This window comes from Micropterus dolomieu, linkage group LG01 (genome assembly GCF_021292245.1).
Source record: "Micropterus dolomieu isolate WLL.071019.BEF.003 ecotype Adirondacks linkage group LG01, ASM2129224v1, whole genome shotgun sequence".
Lineage (NCBI taxonomy): Eukaryota > Metazoa > Chordata > Actinopteri > Centrarchiformes > Centrarchidae > Micropterus > Micropterus dolomieu.
The window spans coordinates 9,546,899-9,571,881 of NC_060150.1; the positions used below are offsets into that span (position 1 = coordinate 9,546,899).

Consider the following 24,983-nt stretch of genomic DNA (forward strand, 5'->3'; position numbering starts at 1 on the left):
ACAGCGTGCGGGGGGGGTGGGGCGGGGGGGTGGAAGATTCTGTTATGTGAAAATGACAAATCTTGAACCTTTTCCCCCAAACAGACTCCCAAAATTACAACTAGAAATGTGTAGATTGGTATAACTCACCATGTGCTCCCTCCAATTAAAGCCTCCCAGTAGTGACGACCGCTGTCAATGTATACGTTCCCCACCACGCCGTAGCTACTCTGGCTGGTGAAACGCTCCTGACTGTGGCCTTTCTTGGACGTAGTTTCGTCACGCTCCACTGTCAAGTTATCGTGGGACACCTTCAGCTTCTTGTGGGCAGATTTGGGGTCCAGCTTGAATGGCTGGCCTTTCAGAGGAGAAGGAGGGAATGAATAAATGATTTTTAAAACGACTGCGATCTATAACAGGCAACATTCTTTACAGTACAGCTCATTTATTTTCAGTTAACTGAATATCATATTAGAAAGAAAATAATAAAGCTATTTCTGTATCAATCCTTTATAGAGTGTTCTTTTTCAGTCTTGTGCTTACTGTTGGTCTTCAGAGTCCCTGGTTCACTGCTCCTGCTTCCCGCTTGGTTAATGGCCTTGACAACAAAGATATACTTGGTGCCACTCTGCAGACCGTGCACCGTGTAGTGGTTCTGCTTGATGTTGGGAACAATCATCCAGCTCTCCAATGAGTTACACAGACCTGGGAGGAGAGGGAAAGGAGGGCAAGATAAGGAGACAAAGGCAGAGATGAGAAGGAGGGAATGATCCATTATACAGTCAGTTAATTCAATGAGATATGATTCATGTGTTCAGTTGTTTAAGGTTCCTAAAAAATGCATTTCAGCAGTTACAACACATTTGATGTACTTTATTTAAAGTGCAAAGCCTGAGAAGAATATGAAATATGGGGGAACTATATTTAATGATGACTGCAGGCACTTGCAGCACAAGAAAAACAACACCCTAACAGGAGAAAAACTATTTACTTCAAAGTTTCCTGGAGAGGAGAGATGTACAGCTGTGTGAAAGGATAGTGTACTAAATGATTGGTTGTGTGTGAGCCTGTGGCAGTGGGAACAGGTGAGAGGGTGTGAAAAGGCACAAGAGGAAACCATTCACACCTCGTTGGCTTCGTAGTTGCACTATGCTCTCTCTTCTTGGTGTGTGTCTTTGGTGTTTTTTTTATTCAATGGTGCTTCACTGCTGCAGCACCACCTCCTAAGGCAAGCGTGTATATTTCCCCTCCGTGTCACAGCTTTGTTGGCCTGAAGAATTTACGTAGGAAGTTACCACTATACTGTTGCTCTTTGTTGGCCACCCACAAGTGAAAACAATCTTATGAGCACCCTTTTAATGTTGCAATGTCATATAAAGTACTATCACCATGTTCAGTATTCCAAATTATCCTGTTGACCTGCCACTTTGACCGATTACCAACCCAAAGAGAAAATGAATAGAAAGAAGCCCTGGTTGATTTGGCAACACATGTGGTCGCTGGTGGTAACAGGATGTGTGTACTGACCACAGGGGGCAGCAAACACACCTGGAGGGGCTATACTCCATCAGAAATGCAACAGAAGAAGAGCAACCTATTTACAGTGCAGCCAAACAAATTATGGGCTGAGAGGAAACGTAAGGAAAACAGTCAGCAGTGTTGTCCAACATGCTTATACTGAAGTCATGGTGTCTTGCACATTACATGGAATGTGTGCTAGTTCCTACTTTTCTGCTGTACAAAATCAAAAGACAGCCTGACATTTGTTTTACCATATGAAAATGATTATGCATAGAATTGTATCACTTCTGTGAAAACAGTGTGTAAAATCTGCAAAACTAACTACAAAATAGCTAATAACCAAACTGCAAACTCGCTTGCACACTTTTGTTTTTGCCATAGGGAGACAGCAAGCTACAGGTAAAACAAGAGTGCTATATCAAGTGAAAGCTAGCTGGTGAGATAGCCACAGCTAGACATCTTGGTATCAGCATTTCTCATAAGCTTCATTATGATGATGAAGGAAAAACAACGGAAATTATGTCATTTGGTGTGGTTAAACTAAATATTAACAGTAAATGTACAGAAAAATAGCAAAACAGAGATACATTTAAAGTATCATGTTCAGTCCACACCTGCATCCTTTCATGTAAATCCTTTGTGTGTAGTTGCACAATTTGAATCTCCAGCGAGAAAAGTGGATCTATATACAGAGGCAATTACAATGCAAATGCATTCATTAACGTAATAAAATCTTAGAGAAGAAAAGGAAGAGACTAATTATAACTTTAGATAACCCAAGAAAATATTAAAATCCAATTTTTATTTTTGTTCTAACCAACCACAACATAAATGAGGACATTATGTTTAGAGCGTAACATTGTATAGGTCAAGTCAAGTGTTACTACAACTACTTTTGGAACAAATGCCTCCATTCCAGCTGTTATACACTTTCAGACTCAAAGCAAATACATTTACTACAATCAAACACATTTATTCGATAAAGCTTGTAGTCCTGTGCATATCAAACGGAAACAACAGATAGGAAAGAGAGAGAGTTCTGTCACTATCATGTTAAGACACATTTCCCACAGGAAATCCAAATCAGAAGGCTGTACTGAACTATTACGCATTGGAGTTAAGGATGTTGTTTTGGTATTTTATTAAATTAACATTAAACAACTTCCACTTCTTGCACAGTGACTCAACTGAATTGCTCCAGGGGGAATTTTCTGGCATGTGGCTTTGATGCCAACAGCAACACCTCTGACATTATCGGATGTGAAAACAGGAGGTGAGAAAAATCACAGCATCTTAGTGAACAGACGGAGACAGGGATGTGAAAGCAAAAGGGGAAAGAAAGAGGGAAATAAATGTCACATTAGTTTAATGGCTGTCGGTTCCCAACCTGCTTTAAACTGTAAAGTAACAAAGGTGCAACCTCGAGAAGATGGGAAGAACGAAATAGAAGGGAAGGAATCGCTGCGCATACAGAGTTGAAGCAGAAGGAAAGAGAAAGGAAGGATGAAAAGGAGGAAAGGAAGGCAGTTTGAAACTGGAAAAAAAGACTTCAAAATAGAAGAGATGAAAACAGACAGAGCAAAGGCAATTTGATTGAAAGGGAGCAGAGGAGCTCAGATGCCCTGACCCCATTTTCTTCCTTGTAGTTGTTGTTCACTCGAGTGTGCTCAGGATTTTCAGGGTCTTGTGTGGGAGTCAGTGTGTATGTCAGTTTATACTGTATGTCTGTTGTTGTTCTACAAGACTTGGTGTCACTAATTGTGCGTCTGGGATGCTGATTCAATTTACAGCTGTCATATCTCTTACTACGACATCTCACTCCTTCAGCGCTGCTTAAATCTAAACGTCTTGCATGTATAGAGCCACTGAAGTCTTTTACTGAGTGCTCCACACAAAATGTGAATTCTGTGCTGCACTATCATACAATCTTATTCCCCTTCCATCCTTCACAAGCTACAGTCATTTGATGTGTGACAACATCTGTGGGTGATAGTAGCATAAAGGCTAGAGGCTTCACTTTAGGAAGTTCCACTTCTACCGTACCGCTATCTCAGCTTTTAGGTAAGCACTTCTACTCCCAGCTGCCGTAGGGGTGCTAGCAGCCACCAGTAGAGCACTTTGAATGTAAGTGTGCATAACAAATCCATTGCAAATGTTTGCATGCAGGATGTGTGACAATGACCAGGGCCGTAGCTACGATTTTATAAGGTTCATAATACAGTTTCCAAAAATATTTCTTATCTGATTCAAGCTTTTTTTGCAGCCACACATAACTTACTGGCAATGTTAGACTGTCCAGTGAAGATGGCGTACTGGAGCTCATAGGACACCACTGTGAATTCATCATCAGATGTCCAGTGGACAGCGATAGTATCGTAAGAAGCTGTGCACAACTCCTCCCTTATGTTAGGAGCACTTGGAGCTGTAGAATGAAAAAACAAAACAAATGTCAACAAGATTTCTAGCTCTAATACTATATTCCAATTGAATATAGTTGCAAATTACATTAGTAATTTTCCAAAATGATAACACACTCAAAGCCTGCCTGTTGTTACAACAAAGAATAGCCCCAATTAACCCCCTGCGTGCTCATTTGGTTCATTTTAGGAGTGTAAAGGCTTCATTACACACAGGATTGAAGATGTTCTTTCCACTAGAGTGGTAGGTTGAGCATTGAAAGCAATGCGGGAGAGAAATATAAAATATTCAGAGAAAAAGCAGGTCACATTAACACAGCGGCAAGAGTAAATATCACATCAAATCCTTTTAGAGGTAACAAATGTGAGTCGTTACCTAACCGGAGACGCTAGATTGGTTTACACTCATTTATTGCTTCATGTGCACTTCATTAGTTTATAGTTGTTTTTGTTGAAATAAATAAAACAAACTTTTCTTCTGTTCAAACCATGAGGCCTTTAGTAGAAAGAGAATGGACTGAGGTAAGAAATAAAGATATAAAGGCACAGCTTAAATTGATTTTAAAGCCACTTCCTATCTCTTTCTGTGTCTGTCATTCTCTCTCTCTCCAGAGCCTTCTGTCATGAGTGGCTACACATAGTGGAGTGATTCAGACTGATTCACTTAGTGAAAAGGCCCTCCAGCGAAGCCCTCATGCATCGCAGAGAATAAATACGAGCCAGCCATTTTCACAGACCTTCAAATCCACTACACATGATGCCTTGTTTTTGTCCCCAGCGTGCTCATAATTCATGCGGTGACATTTTGATCGGATGCTGCAAATGGGACATCGGAAATTAATGTTGAAAATTAATTTAGGAGTTAATAGGCTGGGGCATGTTCCTTCAAACGCAGTGCTTGGGGACAGCAGAGACTTCAAAAGATTTATTTTTTTAAATAACAAAATCTGAATATACAGCTAAAATAGATTCGTAATTAAAGGCAACGTTTGGTTTCATGTCAGTGAGGAACTGAGTGTAAGACTGTAGAGCGAAAAAAAGGGGCATTTAGTTTGTGAGTTTAACCACAAGGAAAGTGAATATCAAGCGATTATGGTGCATGTGAATGGAAATGCCTACTGATTTTGACTACAAATAAGTCCTCTGAATTTAATACAGTGGGCTGAAACAGTTCAATGGATAAAGTGATTTTAGTTCATCGATACATGTCAGTCTGAACGGAAAGACTTTAATAAAAACATGAAGGTTTACCAGTAAGGTAATCCAGATTCTCCAGCAACTTCTTCTCCCGGGCGAAGTCCAGGGCAAAAGTATCGAAGGTGTCCGTTAGGTGTATCTCAGGAATCAGCACTTGGGTTGATGCAGTTGCCATGGAAACCCTGGATCAATACCAATCAAAATTGAACAGGTTTTCATACTTAATATTATCTTTAAAATAAAAGAAGAAATGAGGAACATATATTTTACATATATTTATATTTTAGAATTTATAAGTTATCCAAGATGTAGAACAAAGGAATTTTAGCATTTTGCACCAGATCAGATGAGCTGATAGAAGAGCACAGATATAAAATATGTATATAAATATAAACTGCCCCCTAACTGTAAATTAAAAATACTGAATCAGAATAAAATCAGCCCACTGGTTATTGAGGCTGTTCAGATTATATTCTGATTGAAACACTACTTTTGTTTGAAGGACTACAGGATAGTGGTTTTGTTCTCGATTGCCAAATCAATTAGTCAGAAAGCTTAAGCAGGGTGAGGCTAAATAAAAGATGAATTCCCTCTCTACTTGTCTTTGCTGTTGGGGAAGCTAAGCACACAAAGTTCTCAAATTGTTTCTAAACATTTGTGAGTGCACTCTTTGCCCTTTCCCTAAAGCTAGACCTTAGTTTGCTATGCTGAATAATTCCAACATGTGTGGCTAGTGTGTGGGCTGTGACCGACCTCTCGTTGATGCTCTTGGCAGTCTGCAGGAAGCGAGCGTGATCGGTTTCTTTCAGCGTCTGATCGGCCTGTGTAATGAGGGCTGAGGACCTCTCGATGCATTGCTTGCAATTGGAGATCTGTTGGGCGAGCTTCCGAAGCCTTTGTGCCTGAAAAGAATGCAAAATGCAAAGAGCTCTTAAAGTCCCGGTGCTACTGCAAGAATGCATAAAAATGCCCTCATCCAGGTTAAGATGTTGCGGATCATTAGGAATGAGAACATAAGCAGAGCTGATGACAAGAAATTACCCCCAAAATATGGGGTTTTATTGTTACAAGAAGATTGATGTTAACATTTCATGGTCTCTCGTACCAGAAAAGGTCAAATCAATGGTTGACTGATGCACATTGTCAGCTATTTCCTTCCTGTTTTCTTAATTGTTATGAACATCAAGGACAGTAATTTATAGCAAAGGGCATGCATGTGTCCATCATGCTTAGCTTACAGGGACTGGAAGCTGTTTTGACCTCTCTACTTGTTTCTTGTCCTATGAGGTTTTGTTTTGAAGCCCTCTTTCTTTTGTAACTGTGAATATAAAGGTTAACTCTTTCCGTATGTTAAAGATCAACTAAAACCAACCATGGGTGTGATTGCACAACTAAGCTCCATACGAAAGTTGAATAAACAAGAAACAGACAAAAAGGCATGACAAAAATGTTTGAATCGACATCAGTTAAGCTTCTACCATGTCCCTGCAAATACTACATTTTCTAGGCGTGTCAGTGCTTCTATTGCGTGCAAATGTGGGATTTCATTTCCCCTCATTTGCCCCTCAGATCTATTCGCTCTCCCTACAGTGTGAGCAGAGATTTTAAGAGACAGATTGAGGTCAGTGGCTGGATTGAGGTTAAAGGACATTTCATCAGCAGTTTGGCTTGTAAAGAACCCCAAACACTGTAATCTCAGTCCAAATCTATTGAAATATGCAAAGTTATCATCACGTTAAAAAATAAGGACAAGGAAGTAAGCAAAACAGGCAAACTAACAGCAGAAAGTTGGTTTAGGAAAAAATGCCATTGATCATGATCTAGTACTCCATCAAAGCAATTTTCTAGAAATCTGTTGCCCTAAAAATAATTATGTCCGTACCCATTTCTGCATCTTCTGTGATGCTATCCTAAAAGTTAAAAGCATGATGAAAAATAAATCTCTAGTGGGTTCCAGGCCTCATTAGATACAGCTTTAAAAAATCATCCGGGTTTAGAGCACAAATAAACGTGCACTTCCATATGCTCTGGGATCTGCTTTTGGCCAGTCGGACTGTTTTCCCCATCTGTTCAGAATGTGTTGAAGGGTTTGCATTTCAGGCAACAAATGCCTGTCCACGATATAAGGATCAGGTCATGTGGCAGTAGTAGAGTATTCCATTTGACACAAAATGGGGTCATGATAGTCATGATAGCAGCTCTGCATGTTTTCAGTGGATGCATGTGTTGAACTAATGATGAATGAAGGCGATGACATTAGCAATCAACTGTAGCAATCCAAACTGTCACCCTGATACTGATTTGAATCAAATTTGCACATTACATTGTCTATATTGGAGGAATAAGGGAGTTGATTTGTTTTTTTTAATGCATATGACTGTGGAATATTAGATGTGCAGACATTATTTGCCCCTTGATGATTATTATTCATTGATGGAAGAAAATATAATTTTTAATGATTAAGGAATGATGTAAATTTATAGCTACCAAATGTGGCTAAACTAGCGTTAAGCATCAATAAAACAAAAGTAAATTTTCTTGTCTGTGGTGGGAGAACAAAATGAAAAGTGCTCCCATGGGTAGTTTTAAAATGGGCGACAAATTGTAGTTTATTCACGGTTTGTCAGGCTAAAAATCTGTCAGAAGAAAGAAAGGGTGAGAGAACATGAAGTTAAAGGTGGGTATAAAAACAGCAAAGGAAAATAAATGGTATCCGCTATCATACTCCTCGTCCCTCTGAGTGTTCACCTCACCTTCCCCTCCTTGATCTTGCTGCCAATGATCTGCCTCCTCTGTTGAATAATATCAATCAGGACATCACACTCCTCCATGAGCTTGCCTTCCTGGCGGGACGCATTCACCTGAGAACCATTTCAGAAAGAGTATTAGATAAACAAAGAGACTGATGGATGCTGGGAATGGGGATCTGTTTAGTGGCGGAGGGACAGGATGTAATTTTCATCCATCAACCGGCCCTCCTGTCTGAAGCAAACACTTGAGGAAGATGAGGCACATTCAGCCATTTTGCCTCCCACTGGCTTGAGTGCTGATCAAGTGACAAGTAAAATAGCAGGAAGCCCTTTGGCAGGTAGACAGCAGACATGACACTCAGCAACATGCCAAAGAATCAGACACAAGGTCTGTGTCCAAAACCACCCCCTATTAACTATATAGTGGACCATATTCACCGGCTGCCATTTTATTTAATGAGTGAACAAGGGAGTGATTTTGGATGCACACAAGGAGTAGGCGTAGCCCTCATTCCCATGTTATCCATTTTGAAGTTGATGATTGACTGATTGACAAGATGGGTATCAGACATTTGGAATTTTACATTCCCCATTGAAAATCATATTTAAAAGAATAATCTGGGTTCATATAGGTTTATATTTTACAGGGATAGTTCTGTTTGGTTTTTTTTGATGTGGGGCTGTATGAAGTACTTATGCATAGTCAGTGTCTAACCTGCAGTCACCAGAGTCAACATAAAAATAAAAAATAGAAACTAGATAGAAGTTAGAAACTAGCTAACATACAGAGAGACGGTAGAAACTACCTAGCTTATAGAAAGATACTGGCTAACGTGTAAACTCCCAACTAGCTTCAAGAAAGTTCTGTAGCTGCTTATTGAGACTCTTGGGCTTATCTGAATATTCATTAACGAGGACCACGCCAATGTTAGATTTTATAGTGGTTTATTATGATGAATAGTTATGAAAGGAGGAGTTGAGAGAAGAGGGATGAACAGGGGTTGAGAGAAGAGGGATGAACAGGGGTCGAGAGGAGACGGATGAACGGGGTCGAGGATTGAGGGATGAAGGGGTCGAGGATTGAGGGATGAAGGGGTCGAGGGGAGAGGGATGAACAGGGGTCGAGAGAAGAGGGATGAACGGGGTCGAGAGAAGAGGGATGAACGGGGTCGAGAGAAGAGGGATGAACGGGGTCGAGGGGAGAGGGATGAACGGGGTCGAGGGGAGAGGGATGAAGGGGTCGAGGATTGAGGGATGAAGGGGTCGAGGATTGAGGGATGAAGGGGTCGAGGGGAGAGGGATGAACGGGTTGAGGGGAGAGGGATGAACGGGGTCGAGGGGAGAGGGATGAACGAGGTTGAGGATTGAGGGATGAAGGGGTTGAGGATGAAGGGGTCGGGAGAAGAGGGATGAAGGGGTCGAGAGAAGAGGGATGAAGGGGTCGAGGAGGTTGTTTAGGGTTTGGTCGCCGGCGCGGCTAGGAACCCGAGGGGTCGAGATTCAGGGTGGGGGCTCGTCTCGATAAGCAGCTTGGTCTTATGAATCCCCCTGTGGTTCCTGTTGTAGAAGAAGACGAAATGATTACAGGCAGAATTATGGATTTTAGCGTGCATGTCTTTCATGGTGGGAGGAAGCCGGAGTGCCCGGGGACACCCACTCAAACGCGGGGAGAACATGCAAACTCTGTGCAGAAAGGCCTGGGCTGAATGAGGTCTAAACTCAGAACCTTCTGCTGCAAGGCAGCAGTGCTGGCCACTGGGCCACCATGCTACCCATTAAGAGAGGTGAACAAGCAGGGTTTGGATGGGAGGGATGTCTTTCAAAAGTGTCTCTGGCAGATTAGGTTGTCATGGTCTTGGTCTCACTATGTCGAGAATCAAATCAATATTAGTTTGTGGTCTTTCACAATCTGCTTGAAGTGTAAAGGTGATAGCCAAGGAGGGGTCAGAGACAGACTTCTGGGATCAGGAATATCAGCCCCCTTGTCATCATGTTGTCAAACCAGCCAAGAGAAGTCATGCTAGTCTTTTCATCGGGCCTTGAAAGGTGTCCTATGGAAGGAGAATTGGTCATGTTCCACTAACACTACATGGGATAAAATGACAAATTGTTGTGCCTAATGCTCATTTTTTGTTTCTGATATGTCTGTCCACTTTTATGTTGAAATCATGCTGTCTTAACTTTATATAAAAGCATATTTAGTTTTCTGGTAGTGGGTTTAAATATCTGCTTGACTCAAAACCCACTGATGGCAAGAAAAATTATTTCATTTAGTTGGAAGGTGTTAGTTGATGCTTGCATTCAGGGTTGCACTGACATTAAGGGGCTACAGAAGAAAAATTGTATCCAGCTCCATTCTCTGAGGTGTTTGATTCACTTTGTTGTTGGAAACTTTACAGCTTGAGCAGTTGTTCCAAGTCCAATTAAAAAACTGTAGGTCCTAACATAACGTGTAATTTCTCATTGTGGTCATTTCCTAGCGACCCTTTCAGCGCCTTGTAAAGTGTTTTCTTGCTGTGGCAAAGCGATAGCACAGGGAGCAATGAAAGGGAAGTCTGCTGTGAGTGTTGCCAAGCCAACATGAGATTACACAATTATTTATACACACATAAACTCTCCTTTGCACACAGGCATGTTGACAGGTGTTTTAAAAATGACATCATGGGGAGTCATTTGCCATTTCCTCCAAACTCCAAACAAGGCTGGAAAGGACTTCTTATCCTCAACATGCCCTCCTAAACAGCATTTATGTGATTTTTTCTGGAATCGTTTTGCCAACAGAAACAATTTGCCACCCGGATTACATCTCAGTGCTTATACAACACATGCTAAGCTGCACACCTTAGCTCTGCTGTACAGAGTAACTCTAACAACGCCTGTGCATCTGTCAACACTGCTAATTGGTTTCTTCGACATCATTCTGCCAGCTCTGGGTAAGCTTGAGATTTAAAACTGCTTACACTGTGAAAAGTTTGTATATACTGTATGTTAGATCTTTGTGGCATTTTGTACACCAATTAGCATTCTTATACAGATCTGAAAAAAAACCCAGTGGTGTTTTTGGGTAGAAGCTTCTCCGAATAGAGACCACAAGGAAACACATAGAAGTTAATGTTTTTTGGAAGTCAGCTCTTTTGTTCCCCAGCAGGTTTTGCTGATTTTGCTGTTTTGTAATGTGCCTTTGGGTCAGGAATACTTTCCAACTACTAATAAACAACAATTAAACTAAAAGGGAAGTGTCATTTTTTTTTCTTAGTTGAGATTGTTGTTTAGTTTCCACTGAAGCTCAGAACTCAATGTGAAAAGGGTGATCCTCTTCTATATTGCTCATCAGACAAAAACAACTGCCACACTGACACAGACACACAGAGTTTGTGACCGGAGTACATCATGTGCCATGCAAATATGTGGAGCATCTAATGATTGTGGGCAGAGCCCTCCGGAGTATATGATCAGTATGACAGATTGTACTCCGTAAGGACATTCAGTGATTAATTTAACCACAGAAACACACACACACACAGATAAAAATGACTGAATCTTTAAGGACATGCAAACTTTTAAGATGGCACATGAACCAAACGTTCTGCAAAGGGAGGGGACATTAAACTTTACATGCCTAATATAATTATTGACCTGTTTGTATAGGCAATACATACAAAGACATCAGAGTTATTTCTGTGGCTTTAGCTACAGTAAGTATTAATTTTCTTTGCAAAAGTAGTACGCATATTATCTTCACCAAGATTCATTGTCTTAATTTCATAAACAAACCAATTTACTGCCTATAATTACCCCTCTTTGACTATGTGTGATTATTAAATTATACTTGGATTCAAACATGATAACTCCGTTCAGCACAGAGAATGGTGCAAATACTGTGTGGCATTAGATTCCAACAATTACAGCGTCTTGATTCTATTAGTCGACATGTCGCCAGCTGAAAACGAACGCTGGGATTCGACGTAATGTGGTGCAGGAGCATTCCATCATGGGTAGTGAATGTGAGCTTGAAATATATTTTAGAACACCACTTGCCTTTACACCACTATTACCCCTGGTGGTGGAGGATAATTTATAGAATATTAATGAAGGTTGCCTTTCACACCATTCTGAATTTGTTTAAAGAAAATCTTAACACATATCCAATTCAAGTTCTCTCTTCTAAGTGTATATGAACATTATAAGATTTTTCTGGAGTCTCAAAGTTGTTGGAGACTCTTAGCAGCCATCTGCAGTGAAGCTTTGGAATAAATTAATCTCATGTGAAAAATTCAGAAAGCTGCTTTTCCTGTGTGACCCTCTTTTTTTTTAGTCCTGTCACATTTGCCCCTCTCATGGGAAGCCGAATGTGCATGTCAAACAGCTTCATTTATTGAGTTTATGCATTTATTTTTGGCCCTTGATCATCAGTTAAACAGATATTTTTGTTGCGTCTTGTACTTATGCAAGATGACTTTTCTGACTTAAAGACAATGTGCTATCGCTGTACACTTGTGACCAATGTGCACTGGGAGGAAAAAACAGGTCAAGCTCTTTTTTGCCCCTTTGCATATGCATAATTTATTTATTTCAGACTTTTAAAGTGGAGTGTTTCCTTTTTTTGTCATGTTTTTGATGATTCAACAGCTCAGAGAGTGTTTTTGTTCCTATTTCAAATTCCTGCATCATAAAAAAAAATTCTCTCAAGCTTAGCTCACAGAAAACATCTTTGCGTGATGGCAACACAAAAACATACTCAGAAAATATGCACACAGCACTTAAGCAAAAAATAAAATAATTAAGGCTCCTTAATAAATCACAACCCTCTTTACTTGCAGTAAGGGCCCAGCAGAGAGGCTGTTCTCCATTATTTTTCAACTAAGATGTCAGTACCTTTTTAACCCTGTGGCATTGGTTTACTTAAAGCTTCTTAGTGGGCCGGCGTAATATGAACAGGCAGGCTTAGCACAGATTTGCCTTCAGCAGAGCTAAATACACAGACATTTACACACATTGTTATTATCATTACACAGTAATAAACATAATAGACAAAAACTAGATGATGAATATTTGCTAAAAACGTGCCAGTTTCTACACAAATAAAGCTGTTTGTGAGAAAAAAATTGTTGCAAAAACCCATGTTGACATACCCCATAAGTGAACACAGACATGAATAAAACACAATGAGTTCTTTGTCTGCATTATCTTTGCATGCGCACATTCATTTTAACTCTGCAGCTTAATTGGCAACATCATCTTCACATCAGAAATCTGACCTTAAAAGAATACAGTACAGCTACTACTGATTATTTTCAGTATTGATTAATTGTTCAGTCAATAAAATGTCAGAGAGCCCATGATGGCATCTTAAAATGTTTTGCCCAGCCAATACTTCAAAACCTAAAGATATTCCTATTCCTATTCCTAAAACAAACTAAAAGCAACGAACGTTCATATTTGAGAAGCTGGAATCAGGTCATTGTTGCCATTTTTCTTTAAATAACAAAATGACTATCTGCAGATCCAGTAACTGATTAATCAACAAATTCTTTCAGATCTGAAAACAAGGAGTTTTCAAATTGTAAAATTAGTTCATACAATCTCTTTAGTCTTAGTTTAGCTGCTAACCTTAGCTACATGCTAAGCTGAGTTACAGAAACTCTTAACTCTTAAATCATGTTACAAGTCACATTAGAGATGGGTCAGTGGCTCAGTCCCTGGGGAATAGAAAACTAATGTAATTTTTTGTAAATATGTGAAAATATTAAATTAGATTTATTGCAATAATATGAGGGTACCAAAAAAAACTTGTATATGTCCAGTGTCATTATACATTTGGTGAACAGTGTAAATTCTATATATATACTAAATTTGAAAAGAAAAAAAAAACGGCTGTTTGACTAGTCACACACAATATATAGGTCAGTGGTGACCTCGGAGGACTCCAGAAACTAACCTCTACATGTTGACAAGTCTGGATCAGCTTCCCCATAAGTGACTCCAGCTCGTTGTTCCTCTTGATCAAATTGCTCAGGTTGGAGTCCAGGGCTTGCTGTAACAAACACAGATAAAAACACAACAGAGAGAGTGAGAAATGAAAAAGAAATGGTTGGGACATAAATGCAAAGAAACAGACATGAAGGGCAGAGCCGTAAATCAAAGGAGGATAAAAATGCTACAGATTTCCCCCCCTTAGGTTTCTCTGCTTGCACAAGATGAAGAAGTTGTAAGACAACCTCAGGCGCTACACAACAAAACAAAAAATAAGTTGTAAAGCAAGCTGAAAACAACTACATTCTAGAAAAGTAGAAAAAATCAGCAAACATTTGATTCCTCAGCGCAGATTCAGATAAGAGAAGCTGTTCCCTCAACCGTCTTTCTTCAAAAGCATCCCCAGGAGTTACACGGCTATCTCCTTCTTTTTGAAGAGGTGCGTTTAGTGTCCACGTACCTCTGAGCGCGGGTGATAACCCTCTTCCCTATACTGCCTCCTCATCCTGCCCCGTCCGAGCCGCCGACAGAGGATCCTACTCTAGGAGAGGATGTGACTGGAACAGCCACTCCACTGAGCACCAAGCCATGCGCAAACCCAGCCAAGCGGCAAATTAGGCATCAAAAGCTTTCCCTATGAGGGCACACAGCAGCGCTCTCGGCTAACGAACCGGCAAACAGGTGACAGCACGTCAGCTCTTTCCCTTTACGCTCCTCCCTTCTTTTTTCCCCTTCCCTCCCCCTTTTCTCTTTTTTCTCTTTTTCTGCTTTCCATCTGGGCACAGGCTGTCTCCTTTAGTTCCAAGGCCGTCATATTATTGCCAAACCAAGCATGCTTAAGCCGCTGTGATGCCACATCTCAACTGTCCCATTCAAAAAATGTTTTTCAGGTGAATTTATGCTCAGGCACTGTGAATGCTGAGATTTCGTGCATGTCTCGAAAAACGGTGTGACGGTGCATTGGAGCAGCAAGGGGCAAATGTCAGAGATAGCTTTGCTGGGAAAGCACAGGTTTCTAGATACATCTTACAGCTCGGTCCGGGTGTTATATTAAGGATTAAAAAAGACTTAAATCAGAGGGAATATTAAATAAGCAACAACTGTAAACACAGATAAAGACAGTGGGCACTGGGGGGTTAATGGACTGGGGGCTTAATGGATGGCCTTAATACGGCGATGACACACAAAAGCAAAAGCAGAATGAAGGTCTGCTCTGAGAGGAATGTGATGCTGTCGTCACTATTATCACCCGTAGCGATGAAAATAAACTTAGCCTTTTGAAGGATGAGGAAGAGGACAAGAATTACGACAATAATTCAGCATCTGTGGCACGTGGAGGTCGGTGTATGAAGCAAAATGCATGCGTGCATGCTTCAAATGCAAAGAGAAAAACAAATATCGCAATAATGTCTACATACCAGTATACGGTAAAGAAGCACATGTTCAAATGCAAAGTTTATATCTGCTTGTACACACACACACACACACACACACACACACAATCTTCAGTACATGAAATACACTATGACATACATACACAAGGAAATAACATACAGCATCTGTCAGTCTCCATGCCTCTTTGTATGTGTGTGTATTACATGCCCGTTTGTTTGAATGTGCAGATACAAAGTAAAGGGCGAACACACATTTACTCTTTGTGTGTGTGTTTGTTTGTGGTCAGATTTGGACATGAAGGGGTTAACCCACATCTACAGAATGCACGCTGCCAACTAGTATTAATCTCTGGGAGGGGAACGGTCCTACCCATCAGGTTGATCACCTGTCAGTCATCCTGCTTGGCAGTCTGAGCTGGATATTCACCACCCCCCTTGACAAAAAAAAGTTAATCTCTGCTCTGAACCAGCTAGGCTAAACCATGTTAATCTAATGAGTTTTTAGTGTTATGACCCTGGGGTCATTTGTATCTTTCTCACCCTGCACTGTCACCTGTTCTCCTCCCTTAGTGTGTGTGTTTAAGTGTATGCAGGTAATGGAGGTAATGGAGTTGTTGTACTTTTTTTCCCTCCTGTTTTTTGGTATACGAAGAAGGTTGGAGCTTTGAATTTTCTTTAGGGAAGCTTGAGGTTACATAGAGTGTTTTGGTTGTTGGTGTTTTGGGCACTGCTCATATCTGAGTGAAAAATAAAAAAAATGCTAATTTCCCTTTGTGCTGGCCTTACTTGGGAGTGGGAAGAGTGGGGAGCCACACCTTAGGTTGTGTCCAGGTTACCCCTAGACCTTAGGACGTAACATTAGGTATACAGTTAGTAAGCCAGTGGGTTATGATTAATTTAGCATTGAGCTGCATGGATGCTAAATCATTTCAATAACTAAACCAGTCACAGAGAGTAACCAAGTACATGGTCACAAGTACAGTACAATTTTAAAGCAAGTTCACTTGAGCAGTTCCATTTTATCCAACTTCATTTACTTTACTCCATTTCAGAGGAAAACATTGTACTCTATGTTCACTATCTACTCACTCTGCTGCATTTATTTTTTACCTTGCATTAAGATCGTTTAAAGTAGACCTATTATGCTTTTCCACATTTTATGATTTATCTACAATGTTACAATGTTGGATGTTCATGTTAAACATGGCCAAAGCTTCAAATAATGAGGTTAAAGTATTTAAAAGAAATCCCAGTGAGCAAAAACCTCAGCTTTCCTCCTGTTCTGAACGCTCTGTTTTCAACTACTTTTTCTACCAACCTGGGCGGTCCAGGCTGATGCTGTGCTGTTGCTGTGGGAGCAAATGACCATATATACGGAACACCGACTCCGTCTGGCTTGGTATCACGTAGAACAGTGCCAGCCAGCGACAACAACAGCCTTTGAGAGGGGGAGCCTTAAAGAACCAGGAGCTTCTAAAGCTTGTTTCAGACAGAGGCTGAAATGAAGGCCTACACGAAGAGTTAGTACAAGAAAAATTATTTTTTTGAACTTTGAATCATGCAAAGCTGTCATACAGGAGTTACAGAACTACAATATAGGACTGGAAAAGCAGTATAATAGGTCTCTTTTAATAAAATGTTAATGCAGCTGGTCTTCTCAGGGTCATCATACAACACGGGACAAATATCTGGTCATTAAAAGTTCAAAGAATATAAAATGTAGCAAAAACAAGAAAACATTTAATCACAATTAGTTTATAACAAGACATCGCCCAGACAGAGATGGAAGACCCCATCAAGAGTCTACAGCCAAGCTAGCAGCTCTGTGCGACTGTATGCTCATTGTAAAGAAAACCAAATGGTTGAGGTGCATTTGTTTTTGATCTTTAGCAGTTCAGTGAAGTAAATTGGCCAGAGGGTCGTGTCAGAATAAAGGTCTATATCATCTTGTGAGGATGAAAGCGTTAAGAGATATGTGTGTCAGTATTAAATATAAAGGTCAACATGTTAAGTCATACTATAGCGTTGGGTGAGCAAAAATGTGCTTGACAGATGTAAGAAAGAAACAGCTGAACTCCTCTGTACCTCACTGACCTCCTTCATATCAACACACCCAGCCGTGTTCTCAGGTCTTTTTCTTCTATTCACCTCACTGCACCTCCGGCCTGTTTGACCACTATGGGGTTTTAGAGTCTTCAGGCGGTCAGTCACCGCTCTTCTGGAACTCCCTTCCACCAGACATCTGTAACACTGACTTGCTTTCCATTTTCAAAATCTTACCTAAAAACACTTCTTTTTAAACTGGCATATCCAGCACTGTTCATCTGGTCAATCGTTTTTTTTCTAATTGACTATATACCCTCACTGATTTTATGCATTGCAATTTAGTTTTTGTTTATTGTATTGATTTATTGCTACACTGTTATTTCATTCTGTCTTGTAAGGTGACCTTGAGTGTTTTGAAAGGCACCTATGAATAAAATGTATTATTATAGTTTTTATTATTATTTTTGCATGAACTGTTTATAATATGCACTATACTGGTTGTCATTTCTGTACAATTTAAATATCATCAGTGTTTTCATCAGTACAAAGTAGAATACAACACAACATGGATATCAGTACCCAGAGTCACGGCCATTCATCCAACAGTTGTTGAGATATGTCAGTCTGGACTGACCAACAAGCATTGCCACCCCAAGAGCTATGCTGAAATATAACTCCCTTCCAATTTGGAGCTCTAAGTATTAGTAATGTATTTCAAATGTGTTGATAAGAAATACAATAATTCCATAACTTGTTTGAGATTAGCATTAAGATGCTGGCGTTTATAAACTGGGCTAAAAAAAAATCAGATTTACTTTTAAAAAGTATTTTTTCTCATACACTGCAGGACAGAATGGCAATGGGCTCATAATCTAGCAGTGCTGTTTTGAACTCACAGCACTTTTTGCATGTCCTTCCATTTCAATTAATTTGCAATTACTGTATGTATTTTTACACTGTGGTACTGCAATGTGCACTTAAAGACTAACTTAACTCCAGGCTGAAGAGAAGTATTTTGCGGTTCTGTTTGGCCGAAAGTTTCGAATCAGTTTACAGCATCACTGGGTGTCACGGAGCACCACAACCAACAGGTCACAATGCACAGACACATCCTGGAGTACACTTGTACATCACTGCAACAAGGTGAGAAGACCACTGGAGGTCAGCAAAAACAAGATTTTCACTGGTGTTGAGTTATTTTTTTAAGTAATGGAATCCCACAAAAACCCTTTAATGAAACATATGCATAAAAATATATTTCTCGGGATAGCCTTCCACGCCTTACCTCTACAAAAGAAATCATAATAATGGCAGGTTGGTCCGTCTCTAATCCACACATTGACGTTCATGTCCTTGGAAGCACACAAAATCCTCCCTCATCTGCGTAGATGGGGCGAGTGGTGAAATTGCTTGAAATGTAAATATACTTCTAAAAATAACATATATTTAAAGTGTGGTCAGCTGACAGAGTCAGACCCAGTTTTTTTTAGAGGGTTTTGTTTGAAAGAAAGCTGGTTCCTTCCACAGTATATGCTCTCAATCAGCAGGAAGCTGTTCTTCTGCAACAAGAATCCACTCTCACCTAACATCTAACCTGTCAGCTTCACAACAAAAGTTATAAGGCTCTGTATTCCGCACTGTATCACTTTTGTTTGTTTATTCGTTTCTGGATGTTTTGTACCATTTCGATCTAAATGTGCAAACCGACTGTCACTGGTGAATGTACTGTTCATGTATGCAAGAGCAACTGTGGGTGTAAGCTATGAGTGAGCTAAATCACCCTGAAGCAGTGCTGATAAGCTAAGAACGTATGCAAGGGGATCACACACTCAACTACAGATGGAGACAGGTAGGCAAGTGAACTGAAAACGTCAGAGGAGCTTCGTGTTTTCAAGATTTACTGTGACACTGAGCGGGATTGTGTTCTCAGGAATCCTCACCGAACCACCAGAACTGTTGCTCATATACAGTATATGTGTGTGTGTGTGTAAGAGAGAGAGAGAGAGAGAGAGAGAGAGAGAGAGAGAGAGAGAGAGAGAGAGAGAGAGAGAGAAAGAAAACATATAATCAGAGAAACCTTAGTCTCAGAGACCGAAACACTGAGACAAATACAGAGAGAACAAAGGTGGACAGTTGAACAGCAAGACCAAAATTAAAGAGATTGGAAAGGATTCATCATTTATTGTTTACAGCTGCGCTTCACAGTGTGTCCACCCATCTTTACACACACCTACACTGTATTCTCTTATTGCTAAGTCATCATTGTATTGGGTGGTCTGTATTTGATTGAGGACACCGGTGTGTTTGCCAGTTTTGTACCAGTGAGCTCCTCTGTAAATTGGAAACTGTGTGTGTGTGTGTTTGTATCAGTCCGAGAGAAACAGAGATGACTCCTGCAGGAAAAAATGTAGCCCTGACTGAAGAGAAAAACACAACACAGAAAAAAAAAGAAAACACAGCAAGGAAGGAACATTGTACTGGGGGAAATTGGGAAGGGATGGAGAGTTTGTTTGACTGAGAGACAAAAAGGCCCCAAGCAAAAGGAACATTCAGTACAGAAGGAAAGAAAGTAGACAGTGAGCGCTTCACAATGAACTGTAAATTCTCAAATAATATCTTTTATTTAGACAACCAGGTCTCTTTGTTTGAGACCGGCTTCTATTACAAACGTAATATATTTACCAGTGACCCTAAACACAAATATCTGGTAAATATAACGCTATTCCTGTTCCACTTCAAACGCTAGCCTTTGAAGTGGAACAAGCCTTTGGTTTCGAATGAAAGACTTTGCCTGATCCAGCCACTAAATTAGCATCCTTAAAGCAGCTATAATCAAGATTTGTATATTAACAATATATCACATTGTATGTGAAAGCTGTTTCTCATAGTGTTGAACCCGCAGAGAACGTTCACCTTATTGTTTTGCTTTTTGAGCCTGCAACTCTACTCTACTCTATGGTTCACTCTCGCCGCTCTTATCAACCCTGTATAACAGCAGCAGACAGCTGTTTTAAGTGAAAAAACCCTCAAAAAACCACTGTGCGCTATGTGCCCAGCACCAAATGACAGATTTGCCACTAGCTGGTAAAGAAAGTGATGCTTTAGCTTCTATTTATAGATATTTGCTTAGGGAAGTGGTGGGAACTAACTTTATTTATAAACTTTAAACTTAATACCAGGCTGAAAAGCTACTTTTCACTGCTTTCTCTGAGCAAGTCTGACCACACCTTGCACACATGGCTGTAATGTCACAATGTACTGATGTGACAGAAGCCCTCGAGGCTGTGCAGTGAGTAAACCTCACTCCCGACACCTTAAGAGATCAAGAACAAGATATTTAGTTGGCATTACTCTTTAATGATTAACTTTAAAAGGAAGTTTGTCAAAGTCAATATTGAAATTTAAAGTAAAAAATTGTGAACACAGCATGGACTATATTAAGGAAGTAAGCACATGTTTTCCCAGTAGAAAAGAGGAATGAGACAACTGGAGGACTAATGGCAAATATTGTACTTATCAGCAAGGCTGTAAATCAAATGTTGAGTTTTGTGTCTGTTCATGTTTTATTGTGCATGTAGGCACCTGACAACCTAAAGTATGTTGTTTCAACACTAAAGGGCCGCTGATTAAACCAAACTGATCACTACAGAAACACAGTAATGATTTAAAACTAAAGCTAGCACAAACACACATATGCACACAGCAGTGCTTATCTTTTATACTCAAGGTTCTTTCTCCTCAGACCCAGAGCCAAGGACTTTAGAAGCTATTTCCAGCTGCCTTCTCAGTCAATTTCCTGTGACGGGGGTAATTTTATCTCTGAAAAAGGATGGGTGTTCCTATAATAACCTCCATAGCTCTTATCAGACACACCACCACTGCCTCTGAAAAAAGGAAACCATTCCAATCATCAGATATTCTTTTTTTCCCCTTGCGCTGAGTGGGGAGATCTCAAATTTCAGCGGATCAGGACAAAAAGTGATATGCATAAAATGGTCTGGAAAATATGACCAAAACAAGGAATGGAAGGAATGATTGAGGAATTATTTCAATTAAAACTGACATTTTTATAAAGGCATAAAAAGATTACATTAGCAGTTGATTATTTACTTCTTTTATATAATCATAACTGAAGATGAGATTACTGTTTCTGTCAGGATTTGTTTGATTATGTAATGTTTGGGTTTACTTTAGGCTTTTACCGTGTGTGCCACAAAATCTCATGCACAGATAAAAAAAAGAAAAACAAAATGTTTACTGGCATGTACAAAATTTAGGCTTCTACTTTGAAACTTAATTTAGCCTGAGGCTGAGATATATTTAAAGCCTCACTGTTTTAATATCAACTGCTTTAATATCATATCATATCTTGAATGTGCATCCTTCCCATTAATGCTCAGCCTAGATTCTATGGGAGATTGGCTCATGGCTAAAAGGGTCTCTCGTGGTTGGTATACAACTCATGTCATGTGCCAGGTGGCTGGCGTGAGGGTTTTAAGGGGTTAACAGGTGGTCAAATCTCCTCTGTCTTTCTGCAGAAAAGGCACATTTGTTTTCTGTGTAAGGAGTTGCTGCCTGTGTCTATCTTCAGATTAGTTTGAGGGTAAAGGGCACATGGGGGGTCTCTAGTGTATGTGTTTGCAGATATGTGTGCATGTGTTTGTGTAAGAGAGACAGAGAGAGCATGCTCAAAAGTTATGAAGCAGTCATCCGTGCTTTGATTTCCCATCAAAATGTGTTGTTTGTCATTGCATTTCTGAACAACCTACATGAGTGTTTTCTGATCTGATGCCAGAGCCTTACAGAGTGCATATTTATGCCATAGAAAAATAATATAGCTGTTTTCTGATCTGCCAATAATCTGGTTAAAGTTTGATTTCAACACAAAATGTACTTTATTTACGCAGGGGAAGATCATAGTCAAGGTTAAAAGAAAAGTTGACTTTTAGAAGTAAATGTGACATGAACAGCACTGCCCTACAAAGGCAGAGAGCAGAGGCAGTGAAGTTTAGAAGAAATAGTTCAAAGTTTTAGTGCTGGTCAGCAAACTGTGACACAGAAGGGTTGTAACGCATTGATTTTATGCCTTTTAGAGGGGATTACAACAACCTAGGCCTAAGTAATACCTAATATATATACTGCATTCTATTTTCTTAAACAAGCTAGTTATAATACACAAGAAAGCTAAAGAACACAAACTACTACTATAGAGAAATCAGTTTCATAAATAAATATACAATCTTGTATATTTAAGTATATGATTTAAAGTAGCTTAACCAGCAAATCACATTGATTCCACAAGAATCAAATGTGGAAACAGCACCGACTGCTACTCTGCTAAGCTACTTAGCTTTGGCAGAGTGTAGCTGGGTTTTCTCCATCATGAAAGGATTTAGTTGCTATCTCATTCTGTTATAAAAACTTCAATACACTTAATATGTCAGGAAAAAAGATTATTTATTTAATTATCGATGAAGGCAAAAATCAATTAGTAGCTACACTTAGTTTTAGCTTTAGCTAAGGCTAGCTGTGGCTATCTCACCAGCTAGCCTTGACACAACCTAGATAAATATGGCAGCCCAAGACTGGATTGCATACCCAGACCCACTACCTCCACTCAAATACCCGCACATTGTCAGTTACCTTGTTTTTGGACTTGGAGTTAGTACACTTTACGTAAGATTAAAGGGTCGAGTAGGCACGAATGGAGATATGATTTTACAAAAAGAAGGAAACGGGATCCTCACAACATCGCGGCATAAACCAAATGTTAATATTCCCTATATCTCTCTTTCTTTAGCTGTCTTGTTGGTGGTCTCTGAGAGCAGTAAGGGCAACGGTAATCTCTCATTACTAATCGTCGATTAGTAGATACTGCAGAATGATAAACTCATAATGTTTCTCCGCAATTCATATGGACATTCTCCCAAACCCTTTAACACCCAGCTGCTTTATTTCAAACGCATGTTCTAGGTCCAGCAGCTGCAAAGGGTAAATAACATGCTACTTGCACCTGTGCTTCACACCCTCTCATGCAAACTTTCATGCTGAGATGAATTCTACTTTAAGGATTCCTTCAGGGGTGGACCTACACATATTACCTAATGCACATGGAGTATGCAACAGAGATTCTAGTCATTTATGCATATAATGCATCCAAGAGATCTCCTTTTCTTACATGGGCAATATTTTGCAACCTGTGAGCATGTCAGAGCAAGGAGAAATCTGCTATCCCTTTGTTTCTCATGTTATAGCAGATAATTAGCCTGTATGACAAAGTGCTGGGTTCGCTGACCTGTGCTATGCTACGTTGTCTCCGGTTGAATGGAGGGAGAGGGGGAGAAAGAGAAGCATAATAATTAGATGATGCACTGACCTGTAGCCCTCCTACTAATTACTCTCCTCTGCTTAAATTAGCTGAAACACGCAAGATGAGAAGGTACAGACACGCATCAATTGTGAAGATAAAGGACATCACTGGAAGCAGAATGACAGAAAACCAGTAGAAGGCCCATAATAATACAGGGCATGATGTGTTAGTGGCATCAAGCCAATTAAAGATGGCCCCAGAGAAATAATAATCAATGAGTTTTGGGACCACTGGACTCCACAGAGGATTTAGTTCATTGTGTGACTTAAAATTAACTTTTATTCTAAAACAGACATGCCTCTCTTCAGTTCACTTCCTCCGTCTAACTGGACCAATCTTAGGTTTGGTATGTCAAAAAAGGAGGCATTTTACACAGCTGCGTGAGCACTTACGTTCCATCAGAGTATCAGTACCGTTCCTTCCAACAGTACTGCGCCTTGGAATCAGCTGTTGTAATTCAGTTTCTTCCATCACATCACTAAAGGCATGCCTCTTCTCTGAGGACGTATTACCAACAACTTCACACTTGAACATGTGTTTCAAACCTCCGGTAAGGAAAAACCTGTTTCTCATAGGAGTCACACCATGGCATTTCATTTACAGACACTTGGCAAGGCTGAATAAACACTTTCCAAGTGAGTGTGTAGTAGGGTATTGCTGAAACTGTTCCCTGGGTAAATGACGCCTTGGAAAAGTGAGATGTATTTTCTCGCTCATTGTTTGCCGAGTAAATCTGTAATGTGTAACCGATGTGTGGGATAATCAGCATGGTCGAAAAAATGTTTTTGTTGGATGAGTTTATCGACGCTGTTCCTGAACCTGAAGAAAACGTCGAATTTGTTTTCATCCGCACGGTCAAGTTTGGCCCTGATAAAACTGCATCTGCTGCATGTTAGGGGTTACATAACTGGCACCAAGAGATATGAGTATATACAGTGGGTACGGAAAGTATTCAGACCCCTTTAAATTTTTCACTCTTTGTTTCATTGCAGCCATTTTCCAAAAATCAAAAAAGTTCATTTTATTTCTCAGTAATGTACACTCAGCACCCCATCTTGACAGAAAAAAACAGAAATGTAGAAATTTTTGCAAATTTATTAAAAAAGAAAAACTGAAATATCACATGGTCATAAGTATTCAGACCCTTTGCCGTGACACTCATATTTAACTCAGGTGCTGTCTATTTCTTCTGATCATCCTTGAGATGGTTCTACACCTTCATTTGAGTCCAGCTGTGTTTGATTATACTGATTGGACTTGATTAGGAAAGCCACACACCTGTCTATATAAGACCTTACAGCTCACAGTGCATGTCAGAGCAAATGAGAATCATGAG

The 24,983-nt window shown here is 39.9% G+C and overlaps 1 protein-coding gene across 2 annotated transcripts in view; it reads right to left on the reverse strand.

Annotated features, from left to right (window-relative positions):
* LOC123974820 (E3 ubiquitin-protein ligase Midline-1-like) overlaps positions 1-24,983 on the reverse strand; it is a 65,560-nt gene that overhangs the window by 2,185 nt on the left and 38,392 nt on the right. For both annotated transcript variants that reach the window (XM_046055755.1, XM_046055764.1), the window contains exons 3-9: positions 13,803-13,898; positions 7,868-7,975; positions 5,868-6,016; positions 5,169-5,296; positions 3,779-3,922; positions 523-684; positions 130-337 (exon numbers count right to left, since the gene is read on the reverse strand). In XM_046055755.1, coding sequence (XP_045911711.1) covers positions 130-337; positions 523-684; positions 3,779-3,922; positions 5,169-5,296; positions 5,868-6,016; positions 7,868-7,975; positions 13,803-13,898 — 995 coding nt within the window. The remainder of the gene's footprint in view (positions 1-129; positions 338-522; positions 685-3,778; positions 3,923-5,168; positions 5,297-5,867; positions 6,017-7,867; positions 7,976-13,802; positions 13,899-24,983) is intronic.